This window comes from Pristis pectinata, chromosome 43 (genome assembly GCF_009764475.1).
Source record: "Pristis pectinata isolate sPriPec2 chromosome 43, sPriPec2.1.pri, whole genome shotgun sequence".
NCBI classification, from domain to species: domain Eukaryota; kingdom Metazoa; phylum Chordata; class Chondrichthyes; order Rhinopristiformes; family Pristidae; genus Pristis; species Pristis pectinata.
In genome coordinates this window covers 2,402,034-2,423,126 of record NC_067446.1, presented here as the reverse complement: position 1 = coordinate 2,423,126, position 21,093 = coordinate 2,402,034, and the positions used below count along the sequence as shown (strand labels likewise).

Genomic DNA, 21,093 nt, shown 5'->3' with positions numbered 1-21,093 from the left:
ACTGCCTCCCCTGTTATATTCCCTCAGGATCTCATATATTCCAATCAGGTCACCTCTCATGCTTGTAAAGTCTACATCCCGATTAGCTTACTGTCACATGCACCAGAGCGCAATGAAATTCCCTGCTCACGTGAAGCTCACAGAGTGAACAGCATGCATCGGTGCAATCACGAAGAAGGCACGCCAGCAGCTCTACTTCGTTAGGAGATTTGGGACGTCACCAAAGATTCTCGCAAGTTTCTACAGGTGTACGGCGGCGAGCGTCCTGACCGGTTGCATCACCGCCTGGTACGGAGGCCCCAACGCGCAGGAGGCCGCAGAGGGTTGTGGACTCAGCCAGCTCCGTCACGGGCACCACCCTCTCCCCCACCACCGAGGACATCCTCAAGAGGCGGCGCCTCAAGGCGGCGGCATCCGTCACCACCCGGGACGTGCCCTCTTCTCATTACCACCACCGGGGAGGAGGTACAGGAGCCTGAAGACTCGCACTCAACGATTCAGGGACAGCTTCTTCCCCTCCGCCATCAGATTTCTGAACGGTCCGTGAACCCTACCTGGTTATTCCTTTGTTTGCACTATTTGTAGTAACTTAATGTCTTTGCACAGTACTACTGCTGCAGATTTCACTACACAGAGCCGAGATAATAAATCTGATTCTGATATTAATACAATAAATCTATCGACAAGCACAAAACAGCAGAAAGGTTCAAAGATTGTGCAGTCAGAAGCAGTGAAAAAAGAAATACTAAAGTGACAACAACGGAATAATTGAGCGAGGTGGAGTTTAGGGTTCGGGAATGTTGCAACACCACCAGGAAGGGGACGCGAACAGAGAACACAGACCCAAACTCTCCAGCCTCTCCTGACAGGAAAACCCTCTCACATGCCAGGAATTAACCTGCCTCCAATGTCAGCTCACCGACATGCTGTACAACCGGAACCAGACCTCCGTGGTTCCAAACTGCAACCCCTTGGCGAAGGTCGACGAGATGTTTGCCTTCTTCCTGACTCCTGCCCATCAGCTTTTCTTTCCTGCACTGGGACACCGAGATCCCTCTGAACTTCACCCCCTCGCAGTCCCTCCCCGTATCGATTCCTCTGACTTCCCTCACACTTCCCCACAAGGCTGAACCGTGCAAGACGTTGGTGAGGCCGCAGTTGGTATATTGTGTGCAGGTGTGGTTGCCCTGTTGAAGACCACCTCCCCCTGACCAGCTCCCTGCACCCTCCCCACCTGCCCTCTCACCTCCCCCTGACCAGCTCCCTGCACCCTCCTCACCTCCCCTCTCACCTCCCCCTGACCAGCTCCCTGCACCCTCCCCACCTCCCCTCTCACCTCCCCCTGACCAGCTCCCTGCACCCTCCTCACCTCCCCTCTCACCTCCCCCTGACCAGCTCCCTGCACCCTCCCCACCTCCCCCTGACCAGCTCCCTGCACCCTCCTCACCTACCCTACCCCTCCCCACCTACCCTACCCCTCCCCACAACCTCTCACCCCCACCCTCCCCTCCCCACAACCTCTCACCCCCACCCTCCCCTCCACACAACCTCACCCCTCACCCTCCCCACATCTCACCCCCCACCATCCCAAAAACACCCCGCTCACCCCCCACCCACCTCCCCAGGCACCACTCTACTCACCCCCTCTCCCCTCACCCATCGTGACCCCCATCCTCCCCCTCAGCCCCCTCACACCCCACCGTCCCCCCACGCACCCTGACCCCCCACCCTCCCCAGCACCCCACCCTTCCCCTCAGCCCCCTCATCCTCTCACCCCATCACCCTCCCCCCATGTACCCTGACCCCTCACACCTCACCCTCCCCACAACCCCTCACCCCCCACCGTCCCAAAAACACACCGCTCACCCCCACACCAACCCCCACCGGGCAACACCCTCCTCACCCCCACTCTCCTCATCCACGGTGACCAACACCCTCCCCCTCACCCCCCCACAATCCCCCCACGCACCCTGACCCCCCACCCTCCCCAACACCCCGCCCTCCCCCTCAGCCCCATCCTCTCACCCTCCCCCCACGCACCCTGACCCCCCACCCTCCCCAACACCCCGCCCTCCCCCTCAGCCTCATCCTCTCACCCTCCCCCCACGCACCCTGACCCCCCACCCTCCCCAACACCCCGCCCTCCCCCTCAGCCCCCTCATCCTCTCACCCTCCCCCCACGCACCCTGACCCCCCACCCTCCCCCTCAGCCCCCTCATCCCCCACCCCCCAATGTACCCTGACCCCTCAACCTGACTCCCCAGCCTCCCCAACACCCCACCCTCCCCCTCATCCCCCCACCCCCCACGTACCCTGACCCCTCACCCCCCACCCACCCTGATCCCTCACCCCCCACCCTCCCTACCACCCAGACCCCTCACCCTGACCCCCCCACGCACCCTGACCCCCCAACCCTCCCTCCCAGCCCCCTCACCCCCCACCCTCCAACCCCCCCTCACCCAGACCCCCCACCCTCCCCCTCAGCCCCCTACACCCACCCTGCCCCCCCTCACCCTGACCCCCCAACCTCCCCAACACCCCACCCTCCCCCTCATCCCCCCACCCCCCCACGTACCCTGACCCCTCACCCTCCCCCCCCAGCCCCCTCACCCTGACCCCCCCACGCAACCTGACCCCCCCTCACCCCCCACCCTCCCCCTCAGCCCCCCTCACCCCCCACCCTCCCCCTCAGCCCCCTCACCCCCCACCCTCCCTACACCCCCCCTGACCCCCCCTCACCCAGACCCCCCCACACACCTTGACCCCCCCACGCACCTTGACCCCCCCCCCACGCACCTTGACCCGCACCCTCACCACCTCCCAGTCCTCGGCCGCCGCCGCCATTCTCTCTGTGTACATTCCCCGGGAAGTGACGTCACCTCCCCGCTCCCCGGACCCGCCGCGTCACATCCGGCGGCGGGGAGCGGCGGGCGGCGCCCACCCGGTTGCCCCTGGCAACGGCGGCCGCTCGGCCGCTCGGCCCCTCTGTGGTGGGGGGGAAGGACGGGCCGCTCGGCCCCTCCGTGGGGATAGCAGGGGCCATTCATCCCCTCCGTGGGGATAGCAGGGGCCATTCATCCCCTCCGTGGGGATAGCAGGGGCCATTCATCCCCTCCGTGGGATAGGACGGGCCATTCAGCCCCTCCATGGGGATAGTAGGGGCCATTCAGCCCCTCCGTGGGGATAGGACGGGCCATTCAGCCCCTCCATGGGGGGATAGCAGGGGCCATTCAGCCAACCTCAGAGAGCGAGACGCGGCCGGCCAGCCCGGGCCTGGCGTGGGACGCCTCGGGGGGATCGAGTGGCCTCTCCTGGCCCTCCGGCGCGGAGCCGGTTGGGGTGGGGGGGGGGGGCGTCCGGGGTGGCGAGGGGAGAGGGTAGACGGCGGCCCGACGGGCAAGTCTTCGCCCGGCCGACGCCCCGACCCCGATCTCCGCTGCCCACAAGCCACCCGTGGGCCCTGCTGCATCGCACTGGCATCCGGGAGCATCCGCGCCGCGCCAACGCCGGGGCCGCCGCTCCCGGGAGTCCGCGGGAGGTGAACTGAACCCCGGCAGGATACGGGAACGTTGGGGGGGGGGGGGGGGTGGGCGACCACCAGAGACGGCGGGTGCCGGGACTCCCGAGCCACCGGAGAGACTCCCGTCGGGGGTGGGAGACGGGCGGCTGACGCCTCGGGCCGAGAGGCGGAGGGGAAGGGGTGGAGCGAGGGGGCTGGTGGGTGATGGGTGGATCCGGGCGAGGAGGGAGGGAGGGAGGGGGTGGGAGGAGGGGGCGGGCGGGAACAGCGACTGGGAGGCGAGAGGTTGGGTGACACGGGGCTGCGGACGGTGGGATGCGGTCGGAGCGTGGAACCAAAGAGAGGTGGGAACAGCGGGGGGAGAGGGGACCCGGCGGGAGGGGTGGGTGAGTGCTGGGCAGGTGGACGAGGGGAAAGACACAGTGATGGGGAGGGAGAGGGAGAAACTGAATAGATCAGAAGGAACCTACAGCGCTTGTCAGCTACAGAAGATGGAGATGGGAGGGTGGTGTGTGGGGGTCACGGCATCTCCTCACTCTTGAGGGTGCTGAATCCTCGGGATTTGCCCCTTCCGCACCCCGGCGCTCCCTCGCCGCCCCTCCCGCGGCACGGCGCTCCCCTCTTGACCAGGGGCTAGGACCCCGAACCTCAGCTTCCGACTGACAAGAGGTACAGAGGGAGCCAGGGGTCCATACAATGATTTATTTACATGTACACATCATACACAACAGGTCGCATTGTCCCAGGTCTACAGATCATTACAAAAAAAAAACAGGGTTTCTTTTTTTTTAGCATTTCCATACTGAACAAGTTATAAATAATAGGAGGTCTTCCCACAACTCCATGGACACTGTACATTCGGAGGGGTCACGGGCTGGCGTGGAGGGAGCGTGGAGGCAGGCCAGGGTCACGTTCGACGTCGTAACTTAGCTGCCCATGGCGTAGAGTTTAGTCCATGCACGGGCTGGGAGAGAGAGAGAGAGAGAGAGAGAACAGGTCAGAGGAGAAAGCAGACCCCACACGCTCCCGGGGTCGGACACAGGGTGAGGCTCCCTCCACACCGTCCCGTCACACACTCAGACACAGGGTGAGGCTCCCTCCGCACCGTCCCGTCACACACTCAGACGCAGGGTGAGGCTCCTTCCGCACCGTCCTGTCACACACTCAGACACAGGGTGAGGCTCCCTCCGCACCGTCCCGTCACACACTCCCGGGGTCAGACACAGGGTGAAGCTCCCTCCGCACCGTCCCGTCACACACTCCCGGGGTCAGACACAGGGTGAAGCTCCCTCCGCACCGTCCCGTCACACACTCCCGAGGGTCAGACACAGGGTGAAGCTCCCTCTGCACTGTCCCGTCACACACTCCCAGGGTCAGACACAGAGTGAAGCTCCCTCCGCACCGTCCCGTCACACACTCCCGAGGGTCAGACACAGGGTGAAGCTCCCTCCGCACCGTCCCGTCACACACGCCCGGCGTCAGACACAGGGTGAGGCTCCGTCTCTACACTGCCCGGTGCACTCACCAATTTCTATGGCCTGTGATTCACTGTTTTTCCACTGTTCTGCCACGTCGTTTGCCAGCGGATCGTCGGGGTTGGGGGCACTGAGCAGAGCCTGGATGGACAGCAGGACCGTCCGGATCTGCAGGGCCGGTGACCACTTGTCTGCAGTGAGGGAGAGAGAGGGTGGGGGGGGGTCAGTTCGAGAGCAGGACACAAGAGTCCCCTCCCCCCTACTCAACCCCCCACCCCATGTCTCCCACCAGGTCAGGTTTGGCCTGCGACCCTCCTGTCGTCGAGCAGCTCTCCATCGGGGGAGTGGGTTGAGTCTGCCCCAGAGTAACTGAGTGGTCTGGGGGAGCAGTGGGGGGGAAATGGGGGAGGGAAATGGAGATGGGGGGAGGGGGGGAGAGAGGGGGGAGGGAGAGAAGGGGGGAGAGAGGGGGGAGGGATGGAAGGGGGAGGGGGAGAAGGGGGGAGGGGGAGAGGGGAGGGAGAGGGGAGAGAGAAGCGGGGGGGAGAGACGGGGGGGAGAGACGGGGGGGAGAGACGGGGGGGAGAGACGGGGGGGAGAGACGGGGGGGAGAGACGGGGGGGAGAGACGGGGGGAGAGACGGGGGGAGAGACGGGGGGAGAGACGGGGAGAGGGGGGGGAGAGAGGGGGGAGAGAGGGGGGGAGAGAGGGGGGGAGAGAGGGGGGAGTGATGGGGGGAGAGAGCGGGGGGAGTGATGGGGGAGAGAGTGGGGAGGGGGAGAGAGTGGGGAGGGGAGAGAGTGGGGAGGGGAGAGACGGGGAGAGATGGGGGAGAGGGGGGGGAGAGAGGGGGAGGGGAGAGAGGGGGGAGGGGAGAGACGGGGAGAGGAGAGATGGGGGTAGAGATGGGGGGAGGGGGGATGGGGGAGGTGAGGAGGGAGGGAGGGATAACTATCGCCCACACCCCCCCCCTCACCTTTGAGGATGTCGAGGCAGATGCGGCCCAGCTTGTCGACATTGGGGTGGTAGATCTTGGTGACGAAGCGGACTTTGGGGGCAGCCATGGGGTACTCCTCGGGCAGGAAGAGCTCCAGCTTGAAGTTGCCGCCCTCGAAGGGCGAGTCTTGCGGCCCCGCGATCTCCACGTGGAAGTAGCGGGCGTTGGCCTCGTCTGGCTGGGCGCGGATCCCCGGCACCGGCTCCGCCAACAGACGCTGGGTCTCCTGCGGGGTCCCAGAGAGGGGCCGGTCAGTCCTGGGAGGGACGGAGGGAGGGAGGGAGGGGAGGAGGGAGCACCACGCTGCGGGTGGGGCAGCGGGGGGGGGGGGTAGGGAGGGGAGGGGGGTGTCGAGGAGGGACAGGGAGGGAGGGACCACCGCGGGAGGGGCGGCAAGGAGGGAGGGAGCGCCGCAGGATGGCGGGGGTGAGGCGAGGAGTGAAGGAGGGGAGGGGAGGGAGTACAACGAGGGAGGGGCGGCGAGGAGGGAGGGAGTGCTGCAGGATGGGGGGGCATGGAGTGAGGGAGGGGAGGGGAGGGAGGGAGCACCACGGGAGGGGCGGTGAGGAGGGAGAGAGCACCGCACTGCGGGAGGGGTGGTGAGGAGGGAGGGAGCGCACCGAGGGAGGGGCACTACCCAGCGACAGACTCCCCGGTCAGCAGCAGTCCGTATTGCCGGACTGTCGGCGACTGAACCGACTGCAGTTGGCGACGCCTGGAGTCCTGTGTGGTCCCCTTCCCCGGCGCAGCAGCACTGCAGGCAACCCAGTGGGGATTCAGCCGGAACCTCTCGTCAATCCCTGGAGTTCTCGAATCCCAGAGAACGGTGGAGGTTAGATCACTGAGGGGGGGGAGTGGGGGCAGGAACTTAAACTGAGATGAACACACCCCAGTCCCCGTTGATAGGTCTGCAGGAGTAAAAGGTGAGCAGCACCCTGTCGCTCCCCTGTGGATGTTGTGTCTCTGATGCTCTGTGCCTGCGCTGTTGCCGCAGGGAAGTTTTTCATTGGACTCGTCTACGTGTCGGTAAGACCCGACGGTGACTTCTGAAGTCCCCCGGGGGAGCTCGGAGACGCGAGGTCGAGCACCCACGGTAGCGTAGCGGGTTAGCGTAACGCTATTACAGCACCAGTGACCCCGGGTTCAATTCCGGCCGCTGTCTGTAAGGAGTTTGTACGTTCTCTCCCCATGTCTGCGTGGGTTTCCTCCGGGTGCTCCGGTTTCCTCCCACATTGCAAAGACGTACAGGTTAGGAAGTTGTGGGCAATGCTATGTTGGTGCCGGAAGCGTGGCGACACTTGTGGGCTGCCCCCAGAACACTGACTCATTTCACTGTGTGTTTCGATGTACATGTGACTAATAAGGAAATCTTGTCAAGTTTCTGGGCGTCAACATCTCGAGGAAGGGAGATCTGCCCCGGGCCCAGCTCAAAAGAGGGGCGCCGGTGTCTCCACTTCCTTGGAAGTTCATGGAGGTTCGGCGTTTCATCGGGAGCGCCGAGAAACCTTGACAGAGTTCCGACTGGCTGCATCAGGGCCTGGTGTGGAAGCTCTAATGCACAGGAGCATAAGAAACACAGAAACCCTACAGCACAGTTACCCCCCCCTCACCCCCACCGTTCCCCTGTCGCTCTCCCAGGGATCTTGATCTCCAGTTAGCGTCGAGTGTCTGCGTTTGGCTTTGTGTTTCCCCGCAACGGTCTGCGCTGGGCGTCCGTTTCCCCCGCAGGCGCATGTCGGGCTTGTGTTTCCCTCAGGCCCGCGTTAGGCTAGCGGGTCCCCCAGAAGTCTTGCGTTGAGCTTGTATTTCTCCCACGGACTTGCGTTTGCCCCAAAACATTTGTGTCGGGCTTGCGCTTCCCTCAGCAGCCTGCGTTGGGTTCGTGTTTCCCTCAGCCGCCTGCGTTGGGTTCGTGTTTCCTTCAGCAGCCTGCGTTGGGCTTGCGTTTCCCTCAGCAGCCTGCGTTGGGTTCGTGTTTCCCTCAGCAGCCTGCGTTGGGTTCGTGTTTCCCTCAGCAGCCTGCGTTGGGTTCGTGTTTCCCTCAACCGCCTGCGTTGGGTTAGTGTTTCCCTCAGCAGCCTGCGTTGGGTTCGTGTTTCCCTCAACAGCCTGCGTTGGGCACGTGTTTTCTGCAGCAGCCTGCGCTGGGCTGCGGCTCCCCCCGACCACGGCGGACAGAGCCCCTCAATCCATTCCCCCTGCCTCTGCCCTTCCCCTCCGCCACAAAGAGTCTCCCCCCATAGCCCGCCGCCCCCGTGTCCGAGGGAAGCACCCTCCGCAGTTCGTGCCTCTTCGAAGTGACCGTTCCCGTTCCGTCACTGCCTGTTCCTCTTTCCTGTCCCCGCCTGTCACCACCCCCCACCTCCCGTCCCGCGAGATCTCCCGGTACGACCAGCGATGCAGCCCCTGCAACCTCTTCCCTTCGCACCGTCCGGGGCTCTGCCGCTGCTCCCAGCCTGCGGTCCGCCGTCCATCCATCCTCCCTCCCCACTCTGCCTGCTCTCCCCGCACCGTTGCAACCCCAGCTTGGGGGGCGGCCCCTCGTCTTCTGCCTGACCACGCGGAATCCTCCAGCTTCGCTCTCCCCAACTCTATCAGGAAGACGCCATCCGGACGCCATCGCAGCTCGGCGCGGCAACTGCTCTGCCTGGGACCGCAAGACACTTGCGGACACAGCCCAGCGCGTCACAGACACCAGCCTCCCCTCCGTCGACTCCGTCTACACTTCCCGCTGCCTCAGGAAAGCAGCCGACATAATCAGAGACCCCCCCACCCACCCCGGACATTCTCTCTTCTCCCCCACTCCTGTCAGGCAGAAGGTACAGAAGCCTGAAAGCGCATACCACCAGGCTCAAGGACAGCTAAGAGCTGGTCATTGACTTCAGGAAAGGGGGCGGTGTACATGCACCTGTCTACATCAATGGTGCTGAGGTCGAGAGGGTTGAGAGCTTCAAGTTCCTGAGAGTGAACATCACCAACAGCCTGTCCTGGTCAAATCACGTAGACGCCACGGCCAAGAAAGCTCACCAGCGCCTCTACTTCCTCAGGAGGCTAAAGAAATTCGGCACGTCCCCTTTGACTCTCACTAACTTTTATCGATGCACCACAGAAAGCATCCTGTCTGGATACATCACAGCTTGGTACGGCAACTGCCCAGGACCACAAGAAACTGCAGAGAGTTGTGGACACAGCCCAGCGCGTCACGGACACCAGCCTCCCCTCCTTGGACTCTGTCTTTACCTCTCGCTGCCTTGGTGTAGCAGCCGGCATAATCAAAGACCCCACCCACCCGGGACATTCTCTCTCCTCTCCTCTCCCATCGGGTAGAAGATACAGGAGCCTGAGGGCACGTACCACCAGACTTAAGGGCAGCTTCTACCCCACTGTGATAAGACTATTGAATGGTTCCCTTATACAATGAGACGGACTCTGACCTCACGATCTACCTTGTTGTGACCTTGCACCTTATTGCACTGCACTTTCTCTGTAGCTGTGACACTTTACTCTGCACTGTTATTGTTTTTACCTTGTACAACCTCGATGAATTGATGAAATGATCTGTATGGACAGCATGCAACAAGGTTTTCACTGCACCTTGGTACATGTGACAATAATTAATCAATTTATCTATGACACTGGCTCAGTTTATTTTAAATTATACAACCCTCAGCTCACCCTGACTTGCTAGTTACGATGCATCACTGACGCCCTCCAACTGCCCCACAGCGTTTCCTGGTCTCACCCCATCAGAGAGGCTTCCTGCGCCTCATCGCTCCCCAGTCTGCGCCTGGGCTCGCATTTCCCCCAACAGCACTGTGTTGGAGCTCGTGCATCTCTCAACAGCTGTGGGTGGGGGCTCCGCACTTCACACAACAGCCGGCGTTGGGCTCGCGTATCCCCCAACGGTGCTGCGTCGGGGGCTTGCGTTTCCCACTAATAGTCACGCATTGGGGGCTGCATCTCCCCCAACAGTGCTGTGTTTGGGGCTTGCATTTCGCTCGACAGTCCTGTGTTGGGAATTGTGTCCCCCCCCCCCCACGGTCCTGCACTGGGGTCTGCGTTTACCCCACGGTCCTGCACCGGGGTCTGCGTTTACCCCACGGTCCTGCACTGGGGTCTGCGTTTACCCCACAGTCCTGCACCGGGGTCTGCGTTTACCCCACGGTCCTGCACCGGGGTCTGCGTTTACCCCACGGTCCTGCACTGGGGTCTGCGTTTACCCCACGGTCCTGCACTGGGGTCTGCGTTTACCCCCTTCCCCTTGCGCCCCCCCCCGTGGGTCCTGAGGCCAAGTCCGGAGGGATGGGGTGGGGTGTCCGGTACAACAGGCCCCGGCCGCCCGGCGCTCCCTCCCCGGCCGCCGGACCCACCCGAGGCCGAGGCCGCCCCGGGGGGGGGGGGAGGCCCGTGGGCCGCCCCGGGGGAGGGGAGGGGGGGTGTGGGGAGGCCCCGGGGCCCCGACCCGCCGCCCGCCGCCGCCCGTTACCTTGATGATGCGCCGCGGCAGCCCCGCCATGTCGAGCCGACTCACTGAAGCAGACGGTCTGCGGCCCGGCGCCCGGCGGCGGCAGCGCCCTGCTGGCGGGAGGACCGCACTGCAGCCCCCGGGAGGACCGCACCAGCGCCCTGCTGGCGGGAGGACCGCACAGCAGCCCCCGGGAGGACCGCACCAGCGCCCTGCTGGCGGGAGGACCGCACTGCAGCCCCCGGGAGGACCGCACCAGCGCTCTGCTGGCGGGAGGACCGCACTGCAGCCCCCGGGAGGACCGCACCAGCGCTCTGCTGGCGGGAGGACCGCACTGCAGCCCCCGGGAGGGCAGCCCCAGCGCCCTGCTGGCGGGAGGACCGCACTGCAGCCCCCGGGAGGACCGCACCAGCGCTCTGCTGGAGGGAGGACCGCACTGCAGCCCCCGGGAGGACCGCACCAGCGCCCTGCGCGGCGGGAGGACCGCACTGCAGCCCCCGGGAGGGCGGCGGTAACGGCACCTGCTGGCGGGAGGACCGCACTGCAGCCCCCGGGAGGACCGCGCCAGCGCCCCTGCTGGCTGGAGGACCACACTGCAGCCCCCGGGAGGACCGCACCAGCGCACAGAGGCACCGACAGCAGCCTCTGCTGGCGGGTGGAACAAACTGCAGCAGCAGCAGGCTGGTTCGAGGTGAGACAGTCAACAGCAACCAGCATTTCATGCGCGCTGCCAGCGGGTAGGCATGTGTTCCATGGTTAGCACCGATCTGGGTCCTGCTCCGTCTGCGGAACGAGCTGCCAGAGGAAGTGGGCGAGGCGGGTACAACCGTATCATTTGAGCTGCACTTGGACAGGTACGTGGAGGGGCACCGCAGGCGATTGTGACCAGCTGGGCGGGCACCCTGGTCGGGCCGAAGGGCCTGTATCCGCGCTGTGTTGCTCTATGAGCGCAAGAAACCGCAGAGAGTTGCGGACGCAGCCCAGCGCGTCACGGACACCAGCCCCCCCTCCGTGGACTCCGTCTACACTTCCCGCTGCCTCGGGAAAGCAGCCGAGACCCCACCCGCCCCGGACATTCTCTCTTCTCCCCCCTCTCCCATCGGGCAGAAGATACAGGAGCCTGAGGGCACGGACCACCAGGCTCAAGGACAGCTTCTGCCCCACTGTGATAAGACTATTGAACGGTTCCCTTATACGATGAGATGGACTCTGACCTCACGATCTACCTTGTTGTGACCTTGCACCTTATTGCACTGCACTTTCTCTGTAGCTGGGACACTTTACTCTGTACCGTTATTGTTTTTACCTGTACTACATCAATGCACTCTGTACTAACCCAATGTAACTGCACTGTGTAATGAATTGACCTGTACCATCGGTTTGCAAGACAAGCTTTTCACTGGACCTCGGTACAAGTGACAATAATAAACCAATTCCGAAGTTTTTCCGCTGTTTTCTGTCCATGTGACAATAATAAACCAATTACCAATGAAGCTTTCACATATTTCCAACATTTATTCGGTAAAAATCAGAACAATTTGACACATTCAGACTGACATCATTCAAACATCACACTGATTTCCATAAAGCCCATCTGCCCGCCATTTCATTCCTGGCTACACTCCAAATGCCAGACCAACCAGTCACCCTACACATCCCCAGAGGGAACGGCCTATGCATACCCACAGCACGGTGACGCAGTGGGTAAAGCTGCTGCCTCACAGCCCCGGGTTCGATCCCGACCTCCGGCAGTGTGTGTGCACGTTCTCCCTGTGATTGTTGGGATGTTGGAGGAAACTGGAGCCCACGCAATGTGCGGGGTCGGTGGGTGAATCGGCTGATGGAAATCGAACCAGTGTGCGTGGGTGAGGCACGTGGGGTTGGACAAATTAAATGCAGGATTAGTGTAAGTGGGTTCTTGATGGTCAGTACAGACACTGGGGCCGAAGGGCCTGTTTCTGGGCTGTATGACTGAACCAGAGGAGGTTCACGACCATCTCCCAACCAGCTGAGCGCTCCCAGTGTTCCCCATTTTTTTTATTCCAGATTGCCAGCATCTGCGCTTTCCTTTGACAGTCGGCTGAGAGCAAGATTGAGGAATGCACGATGAACCCCACCCCGCGAGGAGTAAGGTCTCATTGATAAACCACTGCCGTCGCTTCCCCCCTCCCCGGCGATAAAGTCGGAAGGTAATGCAGTTATAACCCGCGTTGAACCACACTTTGTCCCGCTCACATCACTGGGCTGGGAACCACAGAGAAGGTTTACAAGAATGACATCCAGGGGGCAGGGAAAAACAGCAGGAAAGGATGAAGGACTGATTCTCTGCTCTCACGGAAGCAGGAGCAGGACGCGATGGACATTCAAACTACTGGAAAATATTGACCGTGGCAACAGGCAGTCCCCAGGGTTCCAACAGATCACAGGCGCATCCCTCCCAGCCACATCGTAACCCAGCGACCCCCCTTGCTCCAGGTCCTCCCCCAAGAGGAAACAACCTCTCCATATCCTCCATATCCACCAATCGTCCCCTCTTACTCTTCCAAACCCTGGCAGACACAAGCCCAGCCTGGACCACTTCCCCGCTTTACTTTCTCGGGAGGTTTGGTTTGTCACTGAACATCCTTCTACAAGATGCGCTGTTGAAAGCGTCCTGACCGGTTGCGCAGGATCGCAAGAAGCTGTGGGGAGCAGTGGACTCAGCCCCAATACATCACAGGCACATCCCTCCCCACCATGAGTATCTACAGGAAGGCGACATCCATCAAAGATCCCCACCATCCGGGCCGTGCCGTCTTCTCACAGCTCCCATTGGGCAGGAGGTGCAGAAGCCTGAAGTCCCCACACCACCAGGTTCAGGAACAGCTACTTCCCTTCAACCATTCGGTTCTTGAACCGACCGGCACAACCCTAATCACTGCCTCAGTGCAGCAGCACTGAAACCACTTTGCACCACAGTGGACTTTTGTTTTATTGTGTCCTTTGTTGGGGAGCAGTCTGCCATGACTTTGCACTAAAAATTGTGTATCATTTAATTTGTTTTCCTTGTGAATGCTGCCTCTCTGATGCTGTGTGCCTGTGATGATGCTGCAAGTAAGTTTTTCATTGCAGCTGTGGACTTGTGCGTCTGACAGTAAACTCGACTTTGAATGTGGAACGAGCTGCCAGAGGCAATGGGTGAGGCAGGTACATTGACAACATTTAAAAGGTACTTGGCCAGCCACGTGGATCGGAACAGCTCAGAGGGATATGTTGACATTTAGGGATATGTTAGAGGGATTTAGAGGGATACAACAACCTTTCCCTCAATGTCAAAACTAAAGAGCTGGTCATTGACTTCAGGAAAGGGGGCGGTGTACATGCACCTGTCCACATCAATGGTGCTGAGGTCGTGAGGGTTGAGAGCTTCAAGTTCCTGGGAGTGAACATCACCAACAGCCTGTCTTGGTCCAACCACGTAGATGCCACAGACAAGCTCACCAGCGCCTCTACTTCTTCAGGAGGCTAAAGAAATTCAGAATGTCCCCTATGGCTGGACCCAGTGCAGAAGGGATCAGGCCTCCTTAAGACAAGCCTGCTCCCAAGAGAGGGGACAGTGACCGTACCCCCGGGTTTGGACACAGGAGGAGACCAAAGGGTAGGGAGAGGGAGACAAGAGGCTCCACCACCAGTCACGTGCTCTTGGATTTGGGGCGGACGCTGGGGGAGTCGTGGTCCGCAGTCCTCTGCGCGGCACTGAGGTTGGCCCAGGCGTCCAGGATCAGCGTGCTGGGTATGAGGATCCACAGGGAGTTGAGGAAAACGAAGTAGAACCAGAAGTAGAGAGGGTGCCCAGGGTGTCCGTGCTGGAAGCCCTCCCGGTATTCCGTGAAGAAGTAGAGCACGTCTCCGTAAAGCTGGCCTGTGGGGGAGATGGCTTTGGTTAAACAGTGAAGCTCCCTCCGCACCATCCCGTCACACACTCCCGGGGTCAGACACAGGGTGAAGCTCCCTCCGCACCGTCCCGTCACACACTCCCGGGGTCAGGCACAGGGTGAGGCTCCCTCCGCACCGTCCCGTCACACACTTCCGGGGTCAGGCACAGGGTGAGGCTCCCTCTGCACCGTCCCGTCACACACTTCCGGGGTCAGGCACAGGGTGAGGCTCCCCCCGCACCGTCCCGTCACACACTTCCGGGGTCAGGCACAGGTTGAAGCTCCCTCCACACCGTCCCATCACACACTCCCGGGGTCAGACAGAAGGTGAAGCTCCCTTGACACCAACATCCCAGTCCCCTTCCCCAGCAGTGAGATCCTTACCCAGTGAGACGATGAGTTGTAGAACAAAACGGTACGGTTTATTCTGGAGGAAGGCAGCAACTGTCCAGATGCTCAGGGGTCCCCAGGTCCAGGCAGTTATGGTCTCCATGCACACAGTGAAGTTGTCACCGCTGCAGAGGTGGGAGAGTGTTAAGATACACATGGAGAAATTGACTCAGTCTCATACTTTGAGGATATCCCCTCTTCTGACAGAAGGAATTGCGTTCAAACATAGTTTATGTTATGATCGCTATTGTGGACATGCTCCACCCTGGAACAGAGGACAACCACTTCACGCAGGCATCAGGCGGCAAGTGCAGATACTCACCTGACATACCTGCTATCTCCCTTGGCGTACTCCTTCCCTGGAACAGGAGAAAGGACTGGATAAATACCGACAACTCACACCTCCGAGCAGTGCCGCAGCATGGAGGTACCCACCCACCCCCACCCAAGGGTTGACACTCCCCACCAACCCTCCTGCTCCTCAGGGGTGACACTCACCTCACCCCACCCCTCCTCCTCCCACCCCTCCCCCCCCAACAAAGCTGACATTTCCCACCTTCCTCCTCCCCACCCCGCCCCCCCACTTGTTAGACTTGTTTATTGACTACAGCTCTGCCTTCAATACTATAATCCCAGGCAAGCTTGTCACCAAACTCCGAAACCTGGGACTCAACACATCCCTGTGTACTGGATCCTTGACTTCCTGACTAACAGACCGCAATCAGTGAGGATACGCAGCAACACCCCCGGCACGGTTATTCTCAACACTGGTACGTCCTCAGCCCTCTACTCTACTCCCCATACACTCACAACTGTGTGGCCAGATTCTGCTCTAACTCCAGCTACAAGATTGCAGATGATACCACCGTTGTAGGCCGTATCTCACACAGCGATGCGTCGGAGTACAGGAAGGAGATAGAGAGCTTAGTGGAATGGTGTCGTGACAACAACCTTTGCCTCAGTGTCAGCAAAACAAAAGAGCTGGTCATTGACTTCAGGAAAGGGGGTGGTGTCCATGCTCCTGTCTACATCAATGGTGCTGAGGTCGAGAGGGTTGAGAGCTTCAAGCTCCTGGGAGTGAACTTCACCAACAGCCTGTCCTGGTCAAATCGCGTAGACGCCACAGCCAAGAAAGCTCACCAGCGCCTTTACTTCCTCAGGAGGCCAAGGACATTTGGCATTTCCCCCTTGATGCTCACCAACTTTTATCGATGCACCACAGAAAGCATCCTATCAGGATGTATCCCGGCTTGGGACGGCGACTGCTCTGCCCAGGACCGCAAGAAACTGCAGAGAGTTGTGGACACAGCTCAGCACGTCACTGACACCAGCCTCCCCTCCATGGAATCTGTCTACACTTCTCACTGCCTCAGGAAAGCAGCCAACATAACCAAAGACCCCACCCATCCAGAGCATTATCTGTTCTCCCCACTACAATCAGGCAGAAGATACAAAAGCCTGAAAGTACGTACCACCAGGCTCAAGGACAGCTTCTACCCGACTATTATAAGACTATTGAACTGTTCCCTTGTATGATAAGATGGACTCTCGACCTCTCGATCTACCTTGTTGTGACCTTGCACCTTATTGCACTGCACTTTCTCTGTAGCTGTGACACTTTACTCTGTACTGTTATTGTTTTTACCTGTACTACATCAATGCACTCTGTACTAACTCAATGTAACTGCACTGTGTAATGAATTGACCTGTAGGATCAGTTTGCAAGACAAGTTTTTCACTGGACCTCGGTACAAGTGACAATAATAAACCAATTCCTCCCCAGAGATGACACTCCAGCTCTCCTCCCTAGGTACCCACAGACCAATTTCCACCCCCACCCGCGCCGACAGGCTGACCCCTTCCCTCTCCATGCCCCCCATGGGCTCTGCTCCCCTCCCCCGTGGTCCAATCTCTCCCCACACCCTCCCTCTCCCCCCCCTTCCTCCCGGTCCATCCCACCTCCCCTCATCCTCCTCCCTCCCTCCCTCCACCACCCCCTCCCCTCTCTCCCTCCCACCCTTCTCCTCCCCCCCCCCCCCCCGCCACTCACAGAGCTGGGACAGGAAGGCCTGGTCCCCCACCAGCTGCCGGTGGTACAGGCTGAACCAGCCCTCCCCCTCTCCTACCCCCCTCCCCACAACCCCCCTCCCCTACACCCCCCCACATACCCCACCTCTTCTACACCCCCTCTCCTAACCCCCCCCCCGCCACTCACAGAGCTGGGACAGGAAGGCCTGGTCCCCCACCAGCTGCCGGTGGTACAGGCTGAACCAGCCCTCCCCCTCCCCTACCCCCCTCCCCACCCACCCCACCTCCCCCTACCCCCCTCACCCCACTCCCCCCTACCCCCCTCCCCACTCACCCCACTCCCCCCTCCCCACTCACCCCACTCCCCCCTCCCCCTACTCCCCCCTACCCCCCTCCCCACCCCCCCCCCACTCACCCCACCCCCCCCCCACTCACCCTACCCCCCTCCCCACTCCCCCCCCACTCACCCTACCCCCCCCCCCACCCCCCCCCCACTCACAGAGCTGGGACAGGAAGGCCTGGTCCCCCACCAGCTGCCCGTGGTACAGGCTGAACCAGCCCTCGATCAGGCCGTGGACGAAGCCGCAGACGGCGAACCAGCAGACGGCGAGTCGCCGGGCCGCCCCCAGCCGCCCGCCCCGGGCCCGGGCCGTCAGCAGCCAGGTGGCGGCCAGCAGCAGGCCGGAGCCGGCGAACACGAAGGCCAGCAGGCTCCACAGCGGCCTCTCGTTGCCGCGGTAGCCGGGCAGCCGCAGCTCCCGCGGCCGGTACGGGTGCCCCTCCACCACTGGCTGCGCCATCCGCGCACTAACGTCCGCCGCGCCCCCCCTCCCGTCTTTTATACCCTCGCCTGCATGTGGGCGGTCCCGCCATTGATGGGCACCCTCTCCACCAATAAACACCGCGTGTCACTTGAATGACGGCGCTATCCACAAATCAATGAAGAGGTGGGCGGCAACCAGTGGAGGGAGGCTGATTGGGTCACGAGTCCACCAATGAAGATCCGGGCGCCCGCATCACCTGTGGATTGACGGGTCTGCCTGCCAATCAGAATGCCCTATTTGGCCGCCCGTTCACCACTGCCGCACGCACCACAATGGTTCGATCGCGCCGATTGGCCCACATGCCTCACATCAGCCGGGGTTGCTGAAGCAACGGGGGGCGGTGGCTGGTTTCGGCAGCCAATGGCAGGCTGGTCCGGCCACACACCACGTGGGAACACGCCCCTCTGCTTTGAATGGACACCCCAGTGTTATACAGTGTCACACTGTCCCCACTGGTCCCGTCCCCACCGGTCCCGTACCCCAGTGTTATACAGTGTCACACTGTCCCCACCGGTCCCGTCCCCACCGGTCCCGTACCCCAGTGTTATACAGTGTCACACTGTCCCCACTGGTCCCGTCCCCACCGGTCCCGTACCCCAGTGTTATACAGTGTCACACTGTCCCCACCGGTCCCGTACCCCAGTGTTATACAGTGTCACACTGTCCCCACCGGTCCCGTACCCCAGTGTTATACAGTGTCACACTGTCCCCACCGGTCCCGTACCCCAGTGTTATACAGTGTCACACTGTCCCCACCGGTCCCGTCCCCACCGGTCCCGTACCCCAGTGTTATACAGTGTCACACTGTCCCCACCGGTCCCGTACCCCAGTGTTATACAGTGACGGATGGGTCCCGTACCCCAGTGTTATACAGTGTCACACTGTCCCCACTGGTCCCGTCCCCACCGGTCCCGTACCCCAGTGTTATACAGTGTCACACTGGTCCCGTCCCCACCGGTCCCGTACCCCAGTGTTATACAGTGTCACACTGTCCCCACCGGTCCCGTACCCCAGTGTTATACAGTGTCACACTGTCCCCACTGGTCCCGTCCCCACCGGTCCCGTACCCCAGTGTTATACAATGTCACACTGTCCCCACTGGTCCCGTCCCCACCGGTCCCGTACCCCAGTGTTATACAGTGTCACACTGTCCCCACTGGTCCCGTCCCCACCGGTCCCGTACCCCAGTGTTATACAGTGTCACACTGTCCCCACCGGTCCCGTACCCCAGTGTTATACAGTGTCACACTGTCCCCACCGGTCCCGTACCCCAGTGTTATACAGTGTCACACTGTCCCCACCGGTCCCGTACCCCAGTGTTATACAGTGTCACACTGTCCCCACCGGTCCCGTCCCCACCGGTCCCGTACCCCAGTGTTATACAGTGTCACACTGTCCCCACCGGTCCCGTACCCCAGTGTTATACAGTGACGGATGGGTCCCGTACCCCAGTGTTATACAGTGTCACACTGTCCCCACTGGTCCCGTCCCCACCGGTCCCGTACCCCAGTGTTATACAGTGTCACACTGGTCCCGTCCCCACCGGTCCCGTACCCCAGTGTTATACAGTGTCACACTGTCCCCACCGGTCCCGTACCCCAGTGTTATACAGTGTCACACTGTCCCCACTGGTCCCGTCCCCACCGGTCCCGTACCCCAGTGTTATACAATGTCACACTGTCCCCACTGGTCCCGTCCCCACCGGTCCCGTACCCCAGTGTTATACAGTGTCACACTGTCCCCACCGGTCCTGTACCCCAGTGTTATACAGTGTCACACTGTCCCCACTGGTCCCGTCCCCACCGGTACCGTCCCCACCGGTCCTGTACCCCAGTGTTATACAGTGACGGATGGGTCCTGTACCCCAGTGTTATACAGTGCCACACTGTCCCCACTGGTCCCGTCCCCACTGGTCCCGTCCCCACTGGTCCTGTACCCCAGTGTTATACAGGGTCACACTGTCCCCACTGGTCCCGTCCCCACCGGTACCGTCCCCACCAGTACTGTACCCCAGTGTTATACAGAGTCACACTGTCCCCACCGGTCCCGTCCCCACCAGTACTGTACCCCAGTGTTATACAGAGTCACACTGTCCCCACTGGTACTAAACCCCGGTGTTATACAGTGTCACACTGTCCCCACCGGTCCCGTAGCCACCGGTCCCGTACCCCAGTGTTATACAGTGTCACACTGTCCCCACTGGTCCCATCCCCACTGGTACCGTCCCCACCAGTCCCATACCCACCAGTTCCATACCCCAGTGTTATACAGTGTCACACTGTCCCCACCGGTCCTGTAACTACCAGTGTTATACAGTGACAGACCCGTTCCCACCGGTACTGTACCCTAGTGTTATACAGTGACGGACCGTCCCCACAGGACCCGTCCCCATCGGTACTGTACCCCGGTGTTATACAGTGTCAGACCGTCCCCACCGGTCACCTCCCCACTGGTACCGTCCCCACCAGTACCGTACCCCAGTGTTATACAGTGACAGACCCGTCCCCACCGGTACTGTACCCCGGTGTTATACAGCGACAGACCTGTCCCCACCAGAACTGTACCCTGGTGTTATACAGTGACTGACCCGTCCCCACTGGTACTGTACCCCGGTGTTACACAGTGACAGACCCGTCCCCACCGGTACCATACCCCAGTGTTATACAGCGACGGACCGTCCCCACTGGTCCCATCCCCACCAGTACTGTACCCCGGTGTTATACAGTGTCAGACCATCTCCACTGGTACCGTCCTCACCAGTACCGTACCCCAGTGTTATACAGTGACGGACCGTCCCCACCGGTACTGTACCCCAGTGTTATACAGCGACAGACCCGTCCCCACTGGTTCTGTACTCCGATGTTATACAGTGACAGACCCGTCCCCACCGGTACTGTACCCTGGTGTTACACAGTGACAGACCCGTCCCCACTGGTACTGTACCCTGGTGTTACACAGTGACAGACCCGTCCCCACCGGTACCGTACCCCGGTGTCATACAGTGACGGACCGACCCACTGGTGCTGTACCTTGGTGTTATAGAGTGTTGGATTCGTCCCCACTGGTACCATCCCCACCGGTACTGTACCCCGGTGTTATACAGTGTCAGACCGTCCCCACTAGTACTGTCCCCACCGGTACCGTACCCAGTGTTATACAGTGACAGACCGTCCCCACTGGTACCGTACCCCGGTGTTATACAGTGATAGACCCGTCCCCACCGGTACTGTACCCCGGTGTTATACAGTGACAGACCCGTCCCCACCGGTACTGTACCCCGGTGTTATACAGTAACGGACCTGTCCCCACCAGAACCATACCCCGGTGTTATACAGCAACAAGGTAGAGTCATAGACCTGCGCAGCATGGAGACAGGCCATTCGACCTAACTCGTACATGCCGACCAAGTTGCCTAACTGAGCAAGTCCCTTTTACCTGCGTTTGGCCCAGATCCGTCTAAACTTTTCCTGTCCATTTCCT

At 61.1% G+C, this 21,093-nt stretch overlaps 3 protein-coding genes across 3 annotated transcripts in view; all 3 read right to left on the bottom strand.

The window, feature by feature from the left end:
- tbc1d25 (TBC1 domain family, member 25) overlaps positions 1-2,879 on the bottom strand; it is a 78,717-nt gene extending 75,838 nt beyond the window's left edge. The window contains exon 1 of the mRNA XM_052008969.1: positions 2,797-2,879. Coding sequence (XP_051864929.1) covers positions 2,797-2,859 — 63 coding nt within the window. The 5' untranslated portion in view covers positions 2,860-2,879. The remainder of the gene's footprint in view (positions 1-2,796) is intronic.
- A 1,329-nt stretch (positions 2,880-4,208) lies between these two features.
- LOC127566633 (ubiquitin-conjugating enzyme E2 N) lies at positions 4,209-10,603 on the bottom strand. Its single transcript, XM_052009139.1, has 4 exons — positions 10,479-10,603; positions 5,972-6,218; positions 5,046-5,186; positions 4,209-4,484 (listed from the first exon to the last, which is right to left on the bottom strand). The coding sequence occupies exons 1-4, from the start codon at positions 10,506-10,508 to the stop codon at positions 4,447-4,449; spliced, it is 456 nt and encodes a 151-aa protein (XP_051865099.1). The 5' UTR covers positions 10,509-10,603; the 3' UTR covers positions 4,209-4,446.
- Positions 10,604-11,946: 1,343 nt separating this feature from the next.
- On the bottom strand, positions 11,947-17,595 carry ebp (EBP cholestenol delta-isomerase). The gene is made up of 4 exons (XM_052009128.1): positions 17,289-17,595; positions 15,084-15,120; positions 14,756-14,886; positions 11,947-14,358 (listed from the first exon to the last, which is right to left on the bottom strand). Exons 1-4 carry the CDS (start codon positions 17,587-17,589, stop codon positions 14,129-14,131), a joined length of 699 nt encoding a protein of 232 aa, XP_051865088.1. The 5' UTR covers positions 17,590-17,595; the 3' UTR covers positions 11,947-14,128.
- Positions 17,596-21,093: the final 3,498 nt, after the last annotated feature.